This window comes from Vulpes lagopus, chromosome 4 (genome assembly GCF_018345385.1).
Source record: "Vulpes lagopus strain Blue_001 chromosome 4, ASM1834538v1, whole genome shotgun sequence".
NCBI lineage: Eukaryota > Metazoa > Chordata > Mammalia > Carnivora > Canidae > Vulpes > Vulpes lagopus.
Window position 1 is genome coordinate 117,495,665 of NC_054827.1, and position 15,706 is coordinate 117,511,370.

The 15,706-nt window shown below is 53.7% G+C and overlaps 1 protein-coding gene across 4 annotated transcripts in view; it reads left to right on the forward strand.

Moving 5' to 3' along the window:
* Nucleotides 1–10,732, forward strand: part of CTXND1 (cortexin domain containing 1) — a 56,097-nt gene extending 45,365 nt beyond the window's left edge. For all 4 annotated transcript variants that reach the window (XM_041752427.1, XM_041752429.1, XM_041752428.1 and 1 more), the window contains 2 exons: nt 551–698; nt 1,770–10,732. In XM_041752427.1, the coding sequence (XP_041608361.1) occupies nt 1,832–2,011 (180 nt within the window). In that variant the 5' untranslated portion in view covers nt 551–698; nt 1,770–1,831 and the 3' untranslated portion in view covers nt 2,012–10,732. The remainder of the gene's footprint in view (nt 1–550; nt 699–1,769) is intronic.
* Nucleotides 10,733–15,706: the final 4,974 nt, after the last annotated feature.

The window sequence follows — 15,706 nt, forward strand, 5'->3', positions numbered from 1 at the left end:
AACCCAATTCTCCATGCACAGGGGAATGGGTAAACACCCGTGGCACACGCACGCGTTGGAACACGACTCAGCCTTACCAAGGAGGGAAAACCTGACCCCTGCTACAGTGTGGATGCATCCAGAGGACACTGTGCTCAGTGAAGTCAGCCAGTCACAAAAGGACAAATTCTATAGGATTCTGTGCGTGTGAGGTCCTGGGAAGAGTCAAGTTCATAGAGCAGAAAGGAGACGGTGGGGCCAGGGCCTGGTAGTTTAACAGGGACTGAGCTTCCGTTTTGCAGGATGAAGAGTTCTGGAGATGATTGCATAGCCGCGTGAACGTCCTCAATGCCACTGACCTGGACACGTCACAGTGGTCACTATGGCAAATGTTATGTATATTTTACAAAAAAAAAAATTTAAGGCACTATCATTTGGAAAAGAAGGAAAGAAAAACCATCATTGGAACAAAGTGTTTGGGCCCCTCCGCCAAGCCCAGGGAGGAGCCCCCAAGCTGGTCCTTCCTGCCAGCCTGATGGCATCTAGGGCCATCTGTCCTGTTCTGTTTCAGTGGCTGCCCATGCAGAGGCCTGCTGTCAGCGTGAACAGCTCTCAGCTGCGGTGATGTCCAGCCTCTGGCCTGACCTCCCGGGGTGGCCCGACCCAGAGTGTGTGTCCTCCCAGTGGCCCTTGTGACCTGGTGACCACTCCGACTGCAGGTCAGTGCCCCCGGGCAGGGAGGCAGGCAAGGTCCAGGCCAGGGGGGAGCATGGTCGCTGGTGGTTATGGATGTGTCCGGACCTGCCCACCTGAAGCTGGCCTCCATGTCCTCCTGAAGGCCGGGGGCGGGGGGGGTGAGGGGACGGAGCCCACCTGGCCCCCGGGCAGCGGAGGGAGAGGCAGGCGGAGGCTGAGCGGGAGTCACTCCCTCCATCTGTGGCTCAGTCCCTCCACTGATGAGGAGATGACACAGCGATGTGAAGGTACAAATACAGTTAGTGCTCAGAGGAATCGGGAGTGAGGTGCTGGTGTCATGTGTAGGGCGAGTCCTGCTGCAGGTGGCTCCTGGATCCTAGCAGAGCATGGCCTCACCGGCCCTGGGGCCAGGGGCCACAAGGACCGCAAGGCCACCTCACCCCCCATGTGGCCTGGTGCCTGCGTGTTGTCGCTGCCCTCAGCAGGGAAGCGCAGGCGGGACCCAGAGAGTCACTGCATGGTCTTACAGGTCCCTGCCGGGCTGGGACGGGGCCCCTGTGGCTGCCCTCACCCATCCTCCTGCCACACCTGTGCCTTCAAACCCTGTGGCGGGTGCTCCCAAGTCCCTGGGGAGGCGGCGTGGGGACGGGAGGCAGACCCTCCACGCCTCCCCCCCCGCCCCCGGCAGTGACAGTGGGGCCCCTAAAGCCGTCCACACGTGCTGTCCCAAGTAGGGCTTCTGCTCGTTTCACAAATGTGCCAATGACCCCACCCGTTAGGGCTCCCTGCTCACCCTCGGTCAGTGGCCTGGCACAGTCGAGAGCATCAGGATGCTGTCCTTCCTGAGGGTGTCGGGCAGCGGACGCAGTGCAGAGCCCACTCCCCACACGCCCCACCTGCACCCCAGGCCCACCCCTGCCAGCACCCTGTCACCTCTCCCCCTGCCCAGGAGGCCTCCGCGGGGCTTGGCCCCGAGGTTCAGGGCCGGGTCCCTGAAAGGACGCCTGCGTCCGTGGCCCGTCCTTACGCTCAGGAGGGGCCCGTGTCCCCAGCCCGGGCCGGCCCTGCCTCCCCACCGCCCCGGCTCTCTGCAGGGGTGGAAGATGGTACCGGTCAGCCCCAGGCTGCACGAGGAGCCCGCGGCCGCAGCCCCGACATGGAGGAGCCCACGCCCGAGCCCGTCTATGTTGACGTGGACAAAGGGCTGACCCTGGCCTGCTTCGTCTTCCTCTGCCTCTTCCTCGTGGTGATGATCATTCGCTGCGCCAAGGTCATCATGGACCCCTACAGCGCCATCCCCACGTCCACCTGGGAGGAGCAGCACCTGGATGACTGAGGTGCGGGTGTGGGGGGACCTCTGTGTCCCCTGGCTGCCAGCCCACGGAGCTGGGGGTGGACCTGGCCCCAGACAAAGGAGGTTCACTGGGGCCCCACTGCGGGGGCTCAGCAGGGCCCAGCCTGGAGATGAGAGCGCTGGCCCCGGAGTCCAGAGGCTGGTCCAGGCTGGGGAGTCTCTGTGGGACTGGGGGGTGGCCCTGTGCCCTGGCTCCTGGGCACCTGCCAGGACAGGACCCGGGGCAGACACCCATCGTCACACCATAGTGCCCTCCATGTGATGACACGCTCTGCCCTGACAGGGCAAAGCCACACGCGCATGAGCCCCAGCAGCTTGGGGCACAGATGTCCCCATTGGGCCTCCAGGGAACGGTGGCGAAGGCCAAGGCCTCACCCAACTTCACATAAAGCATGGGGCTGCTTCCCAGCAGTATTTTTAAAACTAAAACAGAGAGGGGTCTATTTTTCCTGTCATGAATGAAATGTGCATTTTGGGAATTGGGAAAAATACAGAAAAATAGAAGGAAAAGTGGAAATAACACTTATAATCCCACCTCCCAAAAGCCGCCATTTTGATATATTTCTCCCAAGCTTTTTTACACATATCTTTTTAAATAGTCCTATTCGTACCGTATGCACAATGTTGCACCACCTCCTCTTAGAGCATGGACGCCTTCCTGTCGCATCGCCTACCCATCATCCCAGCAGCTGCAGGGGATTCCAGCAGGCGAGGAGGTCACGGCTCCAGCAGCGTCTCCTCTGGCCACACAGCTAATTGTTGGCTGACCTCTTTACACAGAAATTTATTCCATGGAGCAGTCTTGTGGGCAGGCTCCATCTGCAGGGTGAGCACTGGACCGAGAGTCCTGGGCCTCATCCTCAATCATTCAAAAGCGGTGTGGCCATGAGCAAGTCCCGCCACCTCTCCATGCCTTGGCCCCTCCTGTCACAATGGGGAGGAAAAGCTTCACCACCTCCCTTGTTTGGTGCAAGGCTCCTGAGCTGAAAGGATGGGAGGGGACGTATGGGGCGCTGGGAACAGGTTGCTGATACTGAGTGCCCTCGAGGCCTCCCTCCTACCCCATCACCTTCATCCATGACCTGTGGCAAGATCCCAGAACCCACTGCACTGCTCCCAAGCCCTGGCTCATTTGCTTCCTGTTATGTGACCCCAAATAATTCACTCACCCTCTTGAGCCCCAATTCTCTCATCTGGAAAATGAGGGAACCATGTCTACCTCACAAGGTTGTTGTGAGGATGGAATGGAGGAACATGGACCAACCTCAATGTCCTTCCTTAACTCCACCACCCCAGGAGAAGCCAGAGGTCTGAGCCAGGAGGGGCATGGGTTCTGGGGGCCCCTCCCTTCACAGCCTGGAGCCCTGAACTTTCCCCAACTTCCCAGGGCCACTTCCCAGGCCAAACCTTCCAGCCAGAACCACTGGCCAGAGGGATACTCACAGCAACCTCTCCCAGCACCTGACCTCAAGGGATACGGTGTCTAGTCATTTACATCATTATCATTGTCATCTGTGAAAGCACATGGTATGAGGTTAGGCCACCCAAACCCCCTCCCCTCCAAGGCACGGCCTGCCATCCCCATCAGGAGAGACCTGCATCTGTGAAAAAGCGCAGCACTCCCTTCCCATTGCCTGCATCCCAGCCCTGGGTCCAGCTCCAACCTAGGCACTGGGAAATGGGTCTCTAGAGCCCTGTCACCACTAGGTGACCCCTGAGAGTGAACAAGGCAACAGTTGTTTAGGCACATTCCAGGGCCTGTTCAGCTGTCTCCCCCTGCCCCCCCCCCACACACACACTATGTGGGATGCACAAAGGGACAGCTGGACGGGGCAGTGGGCCCCAATGCAGTGGAGACTCTGTATGCAGGAAGGATCTAGAGCAAGGACCTCATGCGTTGCCTCAGGCCCAGCAGCAGCCCTGGCTATGCAGCCTACCTCAGAGACACCCAGCACTTCTGTGAAAACTCATCAGCATGGATTTATGATGTAAATCAGAACCAACTCCCCATCAGCTAGGAACAGATCCCAAAGAACAAGGGGGCGGTGTCAAGACCTCACTTGGAGATACTCTGGAATTCTCAGGAGTGAAAAGCAGGTGCCCTAGGGCCATGCTACCCAAACTGTGATGAGGAATGAAACATATGTGTGGTGGTGAGGAGCTCGCTGGGAATCCAGAATCCTGTGCCCAGTTCAGACCTCCAGAATCCATGTCCGTGGAGGTGGTGCCCAGGAATCTGCTAGCGAGGGCGACCATGCAGCTGGGGACACCCTCAAGTTTGAGGAGCATTGCCCTGAGGATCTTGTGATCCCACTTCATTCTTTTTCACACTGAGATTTGCTGATATCTCCCACCCTATTTCTGGACTGGGTTTGTGAGGGTTTTGTTTTGTTTTGTTTTTTGGGGTTTTTTTGGTGGCAAGGGGAAATAACATTTCAGAAAAGATGAAAAATAAAAAAATCATGCCCCATCCAAGCCTCCAACAAAACAGTGATTTTCATTGAGTATCCATATGCTCCCTTCTAATCTTTGTCCAAATGCAAGATACATTTTTTATAAATGTTATCAGTTATATAATTTAAAATTATACTCCCCCCCCCAACATTACCCCATGAGCATGTTTCTGCCATGGTCTTCCTATTTATCTTTTTTTTTTTTTTTAAGATTTTATTTATTTATTCATGAGAAACAGAGAGAGAGAGGCAGACACACAGGCAGAGGGAGAAGCAGGCTCCATGTGGGGAGCCCAATGTGGGACTCGATCCTGGCTCTCCAGGATCACACCCTGAGCTGAAGGTGGCGCTAAACCGCTGAGCCACCCGGGCTGCCCCCTATTTATCTTTTGAGTGGCAATAGAACATGCCATCTAGTGGGTGTACACAATTATTCAGACTCCTATTATCCAGTACTTGGATCGCTTTCATTTGCCCTGTTATATGTGTTCCAAGAGACCAAAGAAAGATAAAGACAGGTGTCACGAGTCCTGGGAGCTTGCTCAGGACAGTGGGGTATACACACTTCAACCGTAGCCCCTCCACCTAAGACACTCACTGGGGAGGGAGGCCTGCTGCGCATTTGATCCTATTAAAGGGAATTTGGAGCTTCTGCTATTGCTCTGTGCTGCTAAGGATGAGGGGGTGGTCTTTGTGGTCAGAGCCTCTCAGCCAGTTCCTGGCCAGCTGAGATGAGATTGGGTTGTGGACAGAGAGACAAACTGTCCAGCAAGAGAAACGAACTGAACTTTTAAAGGCCAGAAGTGGGTAGAGAGGAAATGAAAGCACGCAGGGGGAGAGGTCTGTGAAGTTGGCTGCAGCCCAAGGGTTAAGGGAAAAATCGACCAGAGAACAGGTCCCCCTGCAGAGAATAGGTGGAGGATTTTCCAGACAAGGTATCCAGGGGCCACTGCAGGCTGCTGAGTGCCCCATGCCCTGTGCAGCCCCATCATGTCCCCCCGAACCCTCAGTGAGGTCTGATGTAAAATGCATTCCGTGGAAGTGGTATATGGGGGCAATTAAAGGCATCTGGATGATGGGCCATGTGAGGGAACGCAGTCTGGAAAAGGACAGGTGTGGCAGCAAAAAATAGGCGGGAGCAGACAGAGTGACAGGCGTGCAGAGACGCAAGGCTGACAGGAGTGACAGGACACGAGCCTCACCAGCCCCGAGCACCACTTTCCAGCATCTCTATTGCATTTTTTCCAACCACTCAAATGTCCATATGTTTTTATGGAATTGGAAGACCCAGGCCTCTGTCACCCATAACCTTGTCCCAGAACTCGGAGGCCAGCCCAGTCTAAGAGGAGCTGGCCATGCGGCCAAATAGCAGGTGGAGAACTGCCTGACCTGTGTGTCCACTGCTGTGGTTCCATGCCCCCCTCACTCGGGACTCACCGTCGAAGACCGGCCCTGCTGCCTATGGTGGACAACCTGCATGGCCCCCCCTGGCCGGGGGTGCCGTCTCTGGAGAGGTGCCCCTGCTGAGCTCCCAGGGTCCACACCCCCATTTCCAGCCATTCTGTCCACACCCAGGTTGGCTGTGTCCAGAGGGGTAGACAGCCTCGGTGATATTGGCCCTCCCCCCGAGATCCTCACATCCTTGACAGTCATCAGCAAGGCTCTGCCTCCCTCCCGCAGAGCTTCTCTTCGGGACCAAGGCAGGCAGCACGCACCCTAGCAGGAAAGCCATGGCACACCCAAAGTGGTCCACAGTTTGAGGGCTTAGCAAAAGGATGTCTAGAGGTCAGGCAGGGCTGAGGGAAACGTGGGATTGGCCAGAAGTGGCAAGGAGGAGAGTGTTCTCAGAACCCACAGGACTGTGACCATGGGAGAGGGTCACCCAACGGGAGCCGTGGCCACAGGGAGACGGTCAAGACTCCTTCCCACGCCACAGGCAGCAGGGAGAACGTGGGGAAACATACACCCGGATCTCTCACCTTCAGCTCTCCACTGTCTCCTCTGGCTCTGCCATCGGCCAAAACGACCGAACCTCATGGTCAGGGGATCCCGGGCAAAGTGACTCATATATGTTAACGTCCTGGAAACATAACCAGTACAACCCACCCCTGTGAGCACATGGTGTCATTCATGAACTTCGCTTGGATGGGGAAGAGGTGTACATGTGCCCCCCATAGGGGAAACATAAAGTTCCATCCACCACCATGTTGTCCGGGGGAGGGCACGATAGCTGTGTAGCCTCACTCCCACCTGGACCCATCCACCGCTGGGTGAGTAAATAAACAATTGCTATAAAGCACAGCTGCTAGAGTCCTCCCTTCTGTGGCTGGTCACCAGGCCCAGCTTGAGCATCACTCATGTCCCGTCTACCTATTCTGGGGTTCCCTTGGCTGGTGGAGTATCCTACCTCACAGAATGTCCCATATCTTCATCTGTGGAAGGATCTGGATTCCTGGTGCCCTGTCTTTACTGGGTTGCCAGTCTCTACCAACCCACAAAGCACAGGAAGAGGGTGTGAAGGCCTCACCTTCTCAGCAGGAATAGGTGCCCTAGGACGGCACTACTCAGACTATGGTTTTAGGATAATGGTATCAGCCACATTGGGGGTTTGTTACGAATCCAAGTTCACACCCCCACCTCAGACCTACAGAATGGGGGTGTAGGGGTGTAGGATGGCTCCTCGGTAAACCTCTGGGTTCCAGAACCCATCCTCCTCGCCCCCCACACTGTGGAGAAGCACCCCCACTTCCCACTGGCTGTTGGGATAGATCACCCCAACAGTGCAGTCATCCCCTTCTCTGCCCTCCTGGGTCAGTCAAAGGAGACCCAATGGCCACAGGAGGATCTCAGTTTCTAACCTAACACACCCATAACTGTGTACTCTGGTGGAAGCATTTCTTCTTCCTAAGAATTCTCAAAACCACCAAGGCCAAGGATACAAGGATGAAAACCAGAAATACCGTAAGTGGGTTATTAGTGTAACAGCCAGAGGATTCACTTGTGCCTCCATCCCATGGTTCCCAGACCAGGATCATCCACCTAGGGGGAAAGTGGCACCATATGGCCTCTGGTTCAAGGTAAACACTGCGTCCTATAGGTCAGCCACCAGAACTGAGCCTCCCACAGGACATTTCAAATTTCTATCATGCCAAACGCTTCTGGGTGATGAGGCACGTGGTACACAAGGGGCCTTCTGGGGCAGGAGCCCAAGGCTGTACTTCCTTTGGTGGGATGTCATGTCAGTGAGATAAATAACATCCTACAAATGCTGAGGAGGCAGGGATGGCAAGCCCATATACAGAATATGAAGCTCTTCCTACCACCCTCCATGACAGACAGGGTCCAGGGCAATCAACCTGCCCCCAAGGGGCTGGCCTGTCCCCACAGCCCAGTCCCAGGGATGGGACGTTGACCTCATTCATTGACAGGGTGTATATCTAGAAATGATGGAGCAAATGAGCCTCAGTGAGGGGGGGCCCGTGTTGCTGACCCCATATCCCACCATATCCCTTCCATTTGGCCGCTTAGCTGGTGGCACCACCGAGCAAGCACTGGAGTGGATAAGGGAAGGGGTCAACATCCCCACTGGATTATTGACAGCCTTCTCTGTCCTGGATGTCTTCTGATGGGCATGTAGTTGGCACATGAACATCTTTAAATGCAAGATCTTTCAAAAGATGTACTTCCACATACATCTCCCGGGGACAGCCCTGCATCGTCTCCTCCTGAATCCTCTACAGTTGGGCCGCTGTTCTGATTCTCCCACTGGGGATGGTTAGAAGCTCCACACGGTATCCCTGTGTGCTGCAGACCCTCCCTACGCCATTGGGTCTCCCGGACCACCTGGCCCCTTCCAGTCCATGGGACCCCGTTATTACCACTGACATCTGGGAACTTCGTGCAAGAACATCATTGTCTCCACCCTGAGGGAGAGCTCTACAAGAATGCTGGAGGACACCACCCCCACTAGCACATTCTCAATGCTTTGTGATAGAATCATCCTCAGGGCCCCCTAGACAGGTTGGGTTTGGGGTGACTGAACCATTTGCACGTGACAGATTCACCCCAACATTCCCATCTCCCTGAGCCCTCAGACTCATTCCCCAGTATTCTCAGGAAACCCAAGACATCATCACTCCAGACACTCAAAGGAGTCATCAAGGAGGGCTTAATTTAGGGACTATTCTCAGCAGCGTAGGCAGGTGTAAAAGAACGATTAAGGGACATTGAGTAACTTGGAATCGATGACAATGAGAACCCGTTGTCATCCCTTACTTGGGGGAGGGGGCAGCAGTACCAGCAGTACCAGCCAGCAAGGGTCACAGCCATGTGCCCGGAGGAGCTGTAAGCCATCGGTAGAGGGACACAGCGGGACACAGCCACCCCAGGACCCTGGCCCAGAAGGGAAGGAGTGAGAACAACTGCTCCCAGCTGCTTTCTCCTCCTGCCCTCCACTCTCGCCTTAAGCCTCCGCTGCCCACTCTCACCAGGAGGCAGAGGGCATGAGCCTGGGCGATGTCAGCCCCCGGGGACACAGCAGGGCAGGGAAGGATGGAGAACAGACGCGGAGAGACAAGGGAGCACCGCCAGCGCTGGGCCCATGGTCTTCTTCCTGCCAACAGATGTTAGGCGTGGCCCAGCACGGCCCCAAACCGATTTTCTAACTTTGAATATTCGGGCACGAGGACTGGAGTGGCAGTCCCCGATGCCCCTGGGACTCTTTATACACTCCGGTCCTCCCTCTCTCTCTCTCTCCACTCGGCTGCAGCAAAGCCACAGGCACCCTGGCTAAGTCCCGCTGGGTCCCCTCCTCCGAGAGAGCGTTCTCTGGCCTGACACAGTGAAGGCGGACCGTAGGGGACACAGCTGATCAATACGCTCCCAGGTAGTCACAGTCGGTAGCGTCAGCCACCCTCGGGGCATGCCCGTTAGCCCACAACGTGGGGAGAGTCGGGCCTCACCCTGTAGGCAAAGTGGGGGCCGGGACGGTGAGCCCAGAAGGCCAAGGGACCGGACGCCCCGGAGCTGGAGCCTGGGCTCCACAAGCAGGGCTGTGGCGAACATCCGTGCACACGTTTCTGAGCAGCTCCCATGCGACAGGGGTTCGCACGCAAACCACGGGTCGAGGCCAAAGTTCCAAGCACCTGTGCAGCCGGGTGGCTCAGCGGTTTAGCGCCGCCCTCAGCCCAGGGTGTGATCCTGGAGACCTGGGATCGAGTCCCGCATTGGGCTGCCTGCATGGAGCCTGCTTCTCCCTCTTCCTGTGTCTCTGCCTCTCTCTCTCTCTCTTTCTGTGTGTCTCTCATGAATAAGTAAATAAAATCTTAAAAAAAAATCTTAAAAAAAAAATTTCCAAGCACCAGACTCTGCCTGACGGAGAGAAGCATCTGCCCTGGAGGCTCGGAGCTCTGGGTCCCACCTCGGCTCCACCGCTTCCTCGGGTGTCAGAGAGGAACACGTCTCTTCACTCACACACCAAATGTCAGGGAGGTGCGGGAGCCGTCCTGCCCTTACCCCTGGGTCGGGGGTCCTCCTCTAGGGACTCACGCTTCTCAGGGCCCAGCATGAGGCAGATAGACGTGCAAACTCACGTAAGAGTCCCGGGGCCCCGTGAGCCCCCGAGAGTCCACCTGGCGTCACGACCTGCACCACAGGCGCCCCTCCCGTGAGTGACACCTGCCGGGCGGCCTCCCCTGGCCCTATGCCGTGTCCTCGGAGCAACAGTGTATGGATGCCACGCAGGTCTGCGGTGGGTCGGGGCCACGGTGGCAGGTGGGTTCATCCCTGATCGTGGAGACCCAGGGCAGCATTAAAAAGAAAATGGGTAAAAGGGAAGGTGATTGGTTAGCAGGTTAAATGTTCTCAGCACGAATGCAACCGACTCAGGCCCAACCCAGTGGCATTTTGCAGTTGTAACAAATACCCATTTTCTTGCTCTTTTTCCAATTTCTGCTTCTGGAGGCACGTACAGATTCAGCCTGGTAGTCACAACAGCTGCACATGGCAATGAGGGCACACTTGGCAATATTAACTGATTCGTATTAATTTATGTAAACATTAGGCCTCATCAGGACTCATGAAGAGTGATACGAATTATTTTGGCAACGTGATGGACACTAAACACTAGGATTGCAAATAGTTTTATTTTTATGAGAAGTATGTAAATGATTTAATTAAAATTTTTAAAAATCAATTTAAACATTTCAGCTTGATTGAAATAATTTTGATATGAAACGTTAATGTTCTTCAATTATAATTTGTATCCTGCCTTTAATTTTAATGGACATTTTGAATGTTATCAAAGAAAAGTAACTGAAAAATGCATATAAAATAAATTTTATATTAGAGTTTTGTGAGACTCCACATTTTGTACATTTTGAGTATCATTCAATTTGCATTTTATTTATTTATTTTTTAAGATTATATTTTTTCATGAGAGACACAGAAAGAGAGGCAGAGACACAGGCAGAAGCAGGCTCCATGCAGGGAGCCCAATGTGGGACTCGATCCTGGAACCCTGGGATCACGCCCTGAGCCAAAGGCAGATGCTTAACTGCTGAGCCACCCAGGTGTCCCCCATAATTCAGATTTTATTGAGAGATTAATCTAAAGGATTAAAATGCAATTGGGATCCCTGAGTGGCTCAGTAGTTGAGCATCTGCCTTCAGCTCAGGGCATGATCCTAGAGTCCCGGGATCAAGTCCCGCGTCAGGCTCCCTGTATGGAGCCTGCTTCTCCCTCTGCCCGTGTCTCTGCCTCTCTCTCTCTCTGTGTCTCTCATGAATAAATAAATAAATAAAATCTTTTTTAAAAAACCCTGAATTATGTCAAGAGTTAGGTTATGACAAAGCAATTAGCAACTCTAGTGAAATTAAGAATGATAGATTTTTAAATGTTAACATTTTACTTAAAAATATTTATAAAACAACTCGTGAATTTGTGTGTCTTATTGCTCACCCCCACATTGCCACCCCAGCACGGCTCATGTGCAGAGCTTGAGCCATTATGTCTGATTAAGAGAATAGAGGGGGGATCCCTGGGTGGCGCAGCAGTTTAGCGCCTGCCTTTGGCCCAGGGCGCATCCTGGAGACCCGGGATCGAATCCCACGTCGGGCTCCCGGTGCATGGAGCCTGCTTCTTCCTCTGCCTGTGTCTCTGCCTCTCTCTCTCTCTCTGTGACTATCATAAATAAATAAAAATTTAATAAAAAAAAGTGGTAGCATTGTTTAAAAAAAAAAGAATAGAGGGAACGTGTTGGGGAGGTAGGTTCATCGGAGGCCGGGGAGCAAGAGGACACGGGGTGATGTAAGCAAGTGCTGAAGCTCTACACCTGAAACTAATACAATACTGTATGTTAATTACACTTCAATTCAAAAAAGAAAAAGAACTGTTACTTTGATGTCTTGCCAATTTTCGATCATAGAAAAACTACAGATAGTTCTGCAACTATTTTTGTTTTGTCATTATGAAAACGTACGTCGAGGCAGGAGAACAGGATGTATTTTATTTCAGTGTATAGCATGGCTTACACATCTTAAGTACTGAGGCAGAAATGGGTCTCAGTGGGTCTCGCAGTTTAGGGGTAGACCTAGGAATATGGCCTAATCCTGTCCCCAGGGATCTCCCAGATACTCATTCATTCAGCAAATACGTGCTGCGTGCCTACTGTGCTGGCCAGGCGCCGGGCTGGGTAGTGGAGAATGCCCGTGAGCAGCAGCTAGCCCTGCCCTCGGGAGCTGAGCCTCTGGAGGAGGCAGACGTTGTGCACATCATCAGACAACACTGGTCCGTTATCGGGGAGGCCACATCCTCCATGGACACGGAGATGTCCCATCCCGATCCCGCTGCAAGAAAGGTTTCCCTGCTCCAGCTACTGGAGCGCTGGTCTCGAAATAAGCCTGGCCCCGGTCTTAGTCTGAGACCATGAAAAACAAAGCCAAACAGACAAAAGAGCAGAATCTGCAAGGAAGCATCTACTGTCTCCAGCTCCCGTAGATCAGTGGCTCCTCTGAGTCCTTGCTGCTTCTCCCCCAGGCCCGAGGGTCCTGCCGAGGGGGCAGATAAGGGGCATTTACAGGAAGCAGATTCATGCTTTGGAAGGCAACCCTGCCACGTTAATTTTTCCTGAGGTCGTTAAAAAATACATGCTTCAAAACTAAAGAAAGAAAAAAAATACATAACCACTTTTGTGGTCCATTTTGCATCAGGAATCTTTGAGATAAAATCAATACGGCACTTCAAATCCTAAAGCTCCCTTGTCCTCAAAAATATGGTGTTGTCCAGTGAGAATGGGGAAAATTAACAAGGCAGGAAACCACAAATGTTGGAGAGGATGCGGAGAAAAGGGAACCCTCTTACACTGTTGGTGGGAATGTGAACTGGTGCAGCCACTCTGGAGAACTGTGTGGAGGTTCCTCAAAGAGTTAAAAATAGACCTGCCCTACGACCCAGCAATTGCACTGTTGGGGATTTACCCCAAAGATTCAGATGCAATGAAACGCCGGGACACCTGCACCCCGATGTTTCTAGCAGCAATGTCCACAATAGCCAAACTGTGGAAGGAGCCTCAGTGTCCATCGAAAGATGAATGGATAAAGATGTGGTTTATGTATACAATGGAATATTCCTCAGCCATTAGAAACGACAAATATCCACCATTTGCTTCAACGTGGATGGAACTGGAGGGTATTATGCTGAGTGAAGTAAGTCAATCGGAGAAGGACAAACAGTGTATGTTCTCATTCATTTGGGGAATATAAATAATAGTGAAAGGGAATATAAGGGAAGGGAGAAGAAATGTGTGGGAAATATCAGGAAGGGAGACAGAACATAAAGACTCCTACCTCTGGGAAATGAACTAGGGGTGGTGGAAGGGGAGGAGGGCGGGGGGTGGGGGTGAATGGGTGACGGGCACTGAGGGGGGCACTGGGTGTTATTCTGTATGTTGGTAAATTGAACACCAATAAAAAATAAATTTATTATAAAAAAAATATGGTGTTGGCCTGAAGCTAGCCTCATTCTTGGACGAGTTCTAAATGTGCAACAGGCATCTCAAAGGTGGAGCAACATCGGGGAGAGGGTGCAGGGTATGGAGGGCCCGTGGTGGGAGCAATGGGGCTCCTCCCCCCTCCTCCCTTCCTGCAGCAGGGTGTCCATAAGTCCAATCAGCACCCCCAGGATAACCTCCCATAGACCCCATCCTGCCAGAGACACCTCTGGGCTCGCTCCTCCTGGTCGGGGCCTGTCTAAAGGATTGTACTCAGTCGTGTATTCATCCATTTACACTCCCCAGGGCCCCTAGAGACAGGAACCACAAATGAAATATGAATTCATAAGAAGATGCAGTAATTACGGTGACCAGTGTGCCTGGGGATGCACGCCACCAGATCGCAAGCTCCATCCACAGCTTCAAAAAGCCTCCAGTTCACGACACACCGTGGCTAAAGAAAGAAAATTTGGCCACGAATGCTTTGTGTATTTCTTGTCCTCACATACAAGATGTTTCAATGAGCTCGGCTCCCAAACCAAAGAGCACTCACTCCCTTGTGGTCGGGGGCGCCCCAGGTATTCCTGGCGGCTGCAGGTCAAGGAGTCCCGGCTGGAGGGAGCCCAGACAGGTGCGTGCTCGGGCTGCGTGGATGCGTCTGGGTCCACCTGCCGGTACGTCCCAGGCTCCCCAGCCCCACCCAGCAGATTTCCACTTCAAGTACACAGCGGGGGTATAAGTGTGTGGTTTCAGTAGCCGATTCCAGCATTCCCTGGCACCAGTGTGGCCAGGTAGAGTGATGATGATTTTAATGACATTTGTCTGTGAGCCGGAGACCTCTGGGAAAGCTCTGCTGCGAACAGATTCCAGCAGAGCCCACGGAAGGGGAGGCGGCCCTGGGAACACACCCCCCCCCCCCCCCCCAGGAAGAGTCTGGCCTTCCAAATTCAGAGAGTAAGTGTTTGGATCAATCTTATCCAGATGGTATAGCGGCCTGGGAGTCCCTGCCGCCACCCGGGCTATACAGGATTTCCAAGAAATCAGCAAAGATCGGAGACTATGGCCCAGGGCTCGGCGCCATGGAAGGGTCGGCTGTGTGAGAGCAGGTGTGCCTCCGAGCAAGCGGGCTGCAGAGACTACCAGCTGCCCCAGCTACCGCTCCCCTCCTCTTCCTTAGCCACTGAGCTCTGGTTTTAACTGAAGAAACAATGTATGCAGCTAAAAAGATTACATCCCAGACTTCCTTGCAATGAGGTAGGCCTTGTGACTAAGTCCTTGCCCATGAAATTGGGTTAAAAGTGTGATCTGGAACTCCCAGAACGGCTGCTTAAACTGATATAACTCAGCCGGAAGGGGGTTGCTTCTGTTCTCCCCAAGCCCTGCCTCTGGACTTCCTTCTACAGGCCTGGAGCTTGAGCACAGTGGCTGGAGCTCCAGCAGCCTCTGGTACCATGAGGTGGCCTTGAGGATGAAAACCATGTGCCGAGGATGAGCCATGTGGTGGATCCATGACACTGCGGTGCTGTGTACAAACCCCACGCATCCCGGCCCTGGAATGCTTTCATGGGAGAATGAGCAGCCTCCTCGATGTCCCTAGACGTGATAAGCACGCTCCGTCCTCGGAGCTTTGTACCACTAGTCCTTCTGCCCGGGGCTTTCTCTCTCTGCAGATACCATCCAGCTGGCTCCCTCACTTCCTTCGGCCTCCAGGCAGGAAAGCACTGAGGATGACATCGAGCCTTCTCTGAGCAGCCTGCTTATGAGAACATCCACGCCCCCAGTGCTCCAGAGAAGTCATCGCTACCTTATACGCTATCTCTTCCTCATCCCTTTGCTTATCGTATGTCTCCCTCCTCCTGGGATATAAACACCACAGGGCAGAAGTGGGGCTGTTCTGTGCTCCGCTGCATCTCCTGTGCCCAGAACGATGCTTGGCACAAAGGGGGCGCTCGATAAAGCTTTAGGGATTCAGTGAATGGCATGATCATCATCCTCCCAGGCTCTGGTGTGAGGTCCATCAGGCTCAGGAAAAGCCACCGTGGGAACCAGGGACTAGGCTGGGACTGCGGCTGCTTGTCTGCCATGGATAGGGTGGAGGAGAGGGCATGGAGTGCACCCTCTGGATTCTCATGGGCTTACAGGGGAAGCAATGCTAGCCCCTAGCCCCCTTTCTGCCCTCTCACAGTTCTGGTGTGTGTGTCCACATCCTGGCAGCTCCACCCGAGGTTCACAATGTGC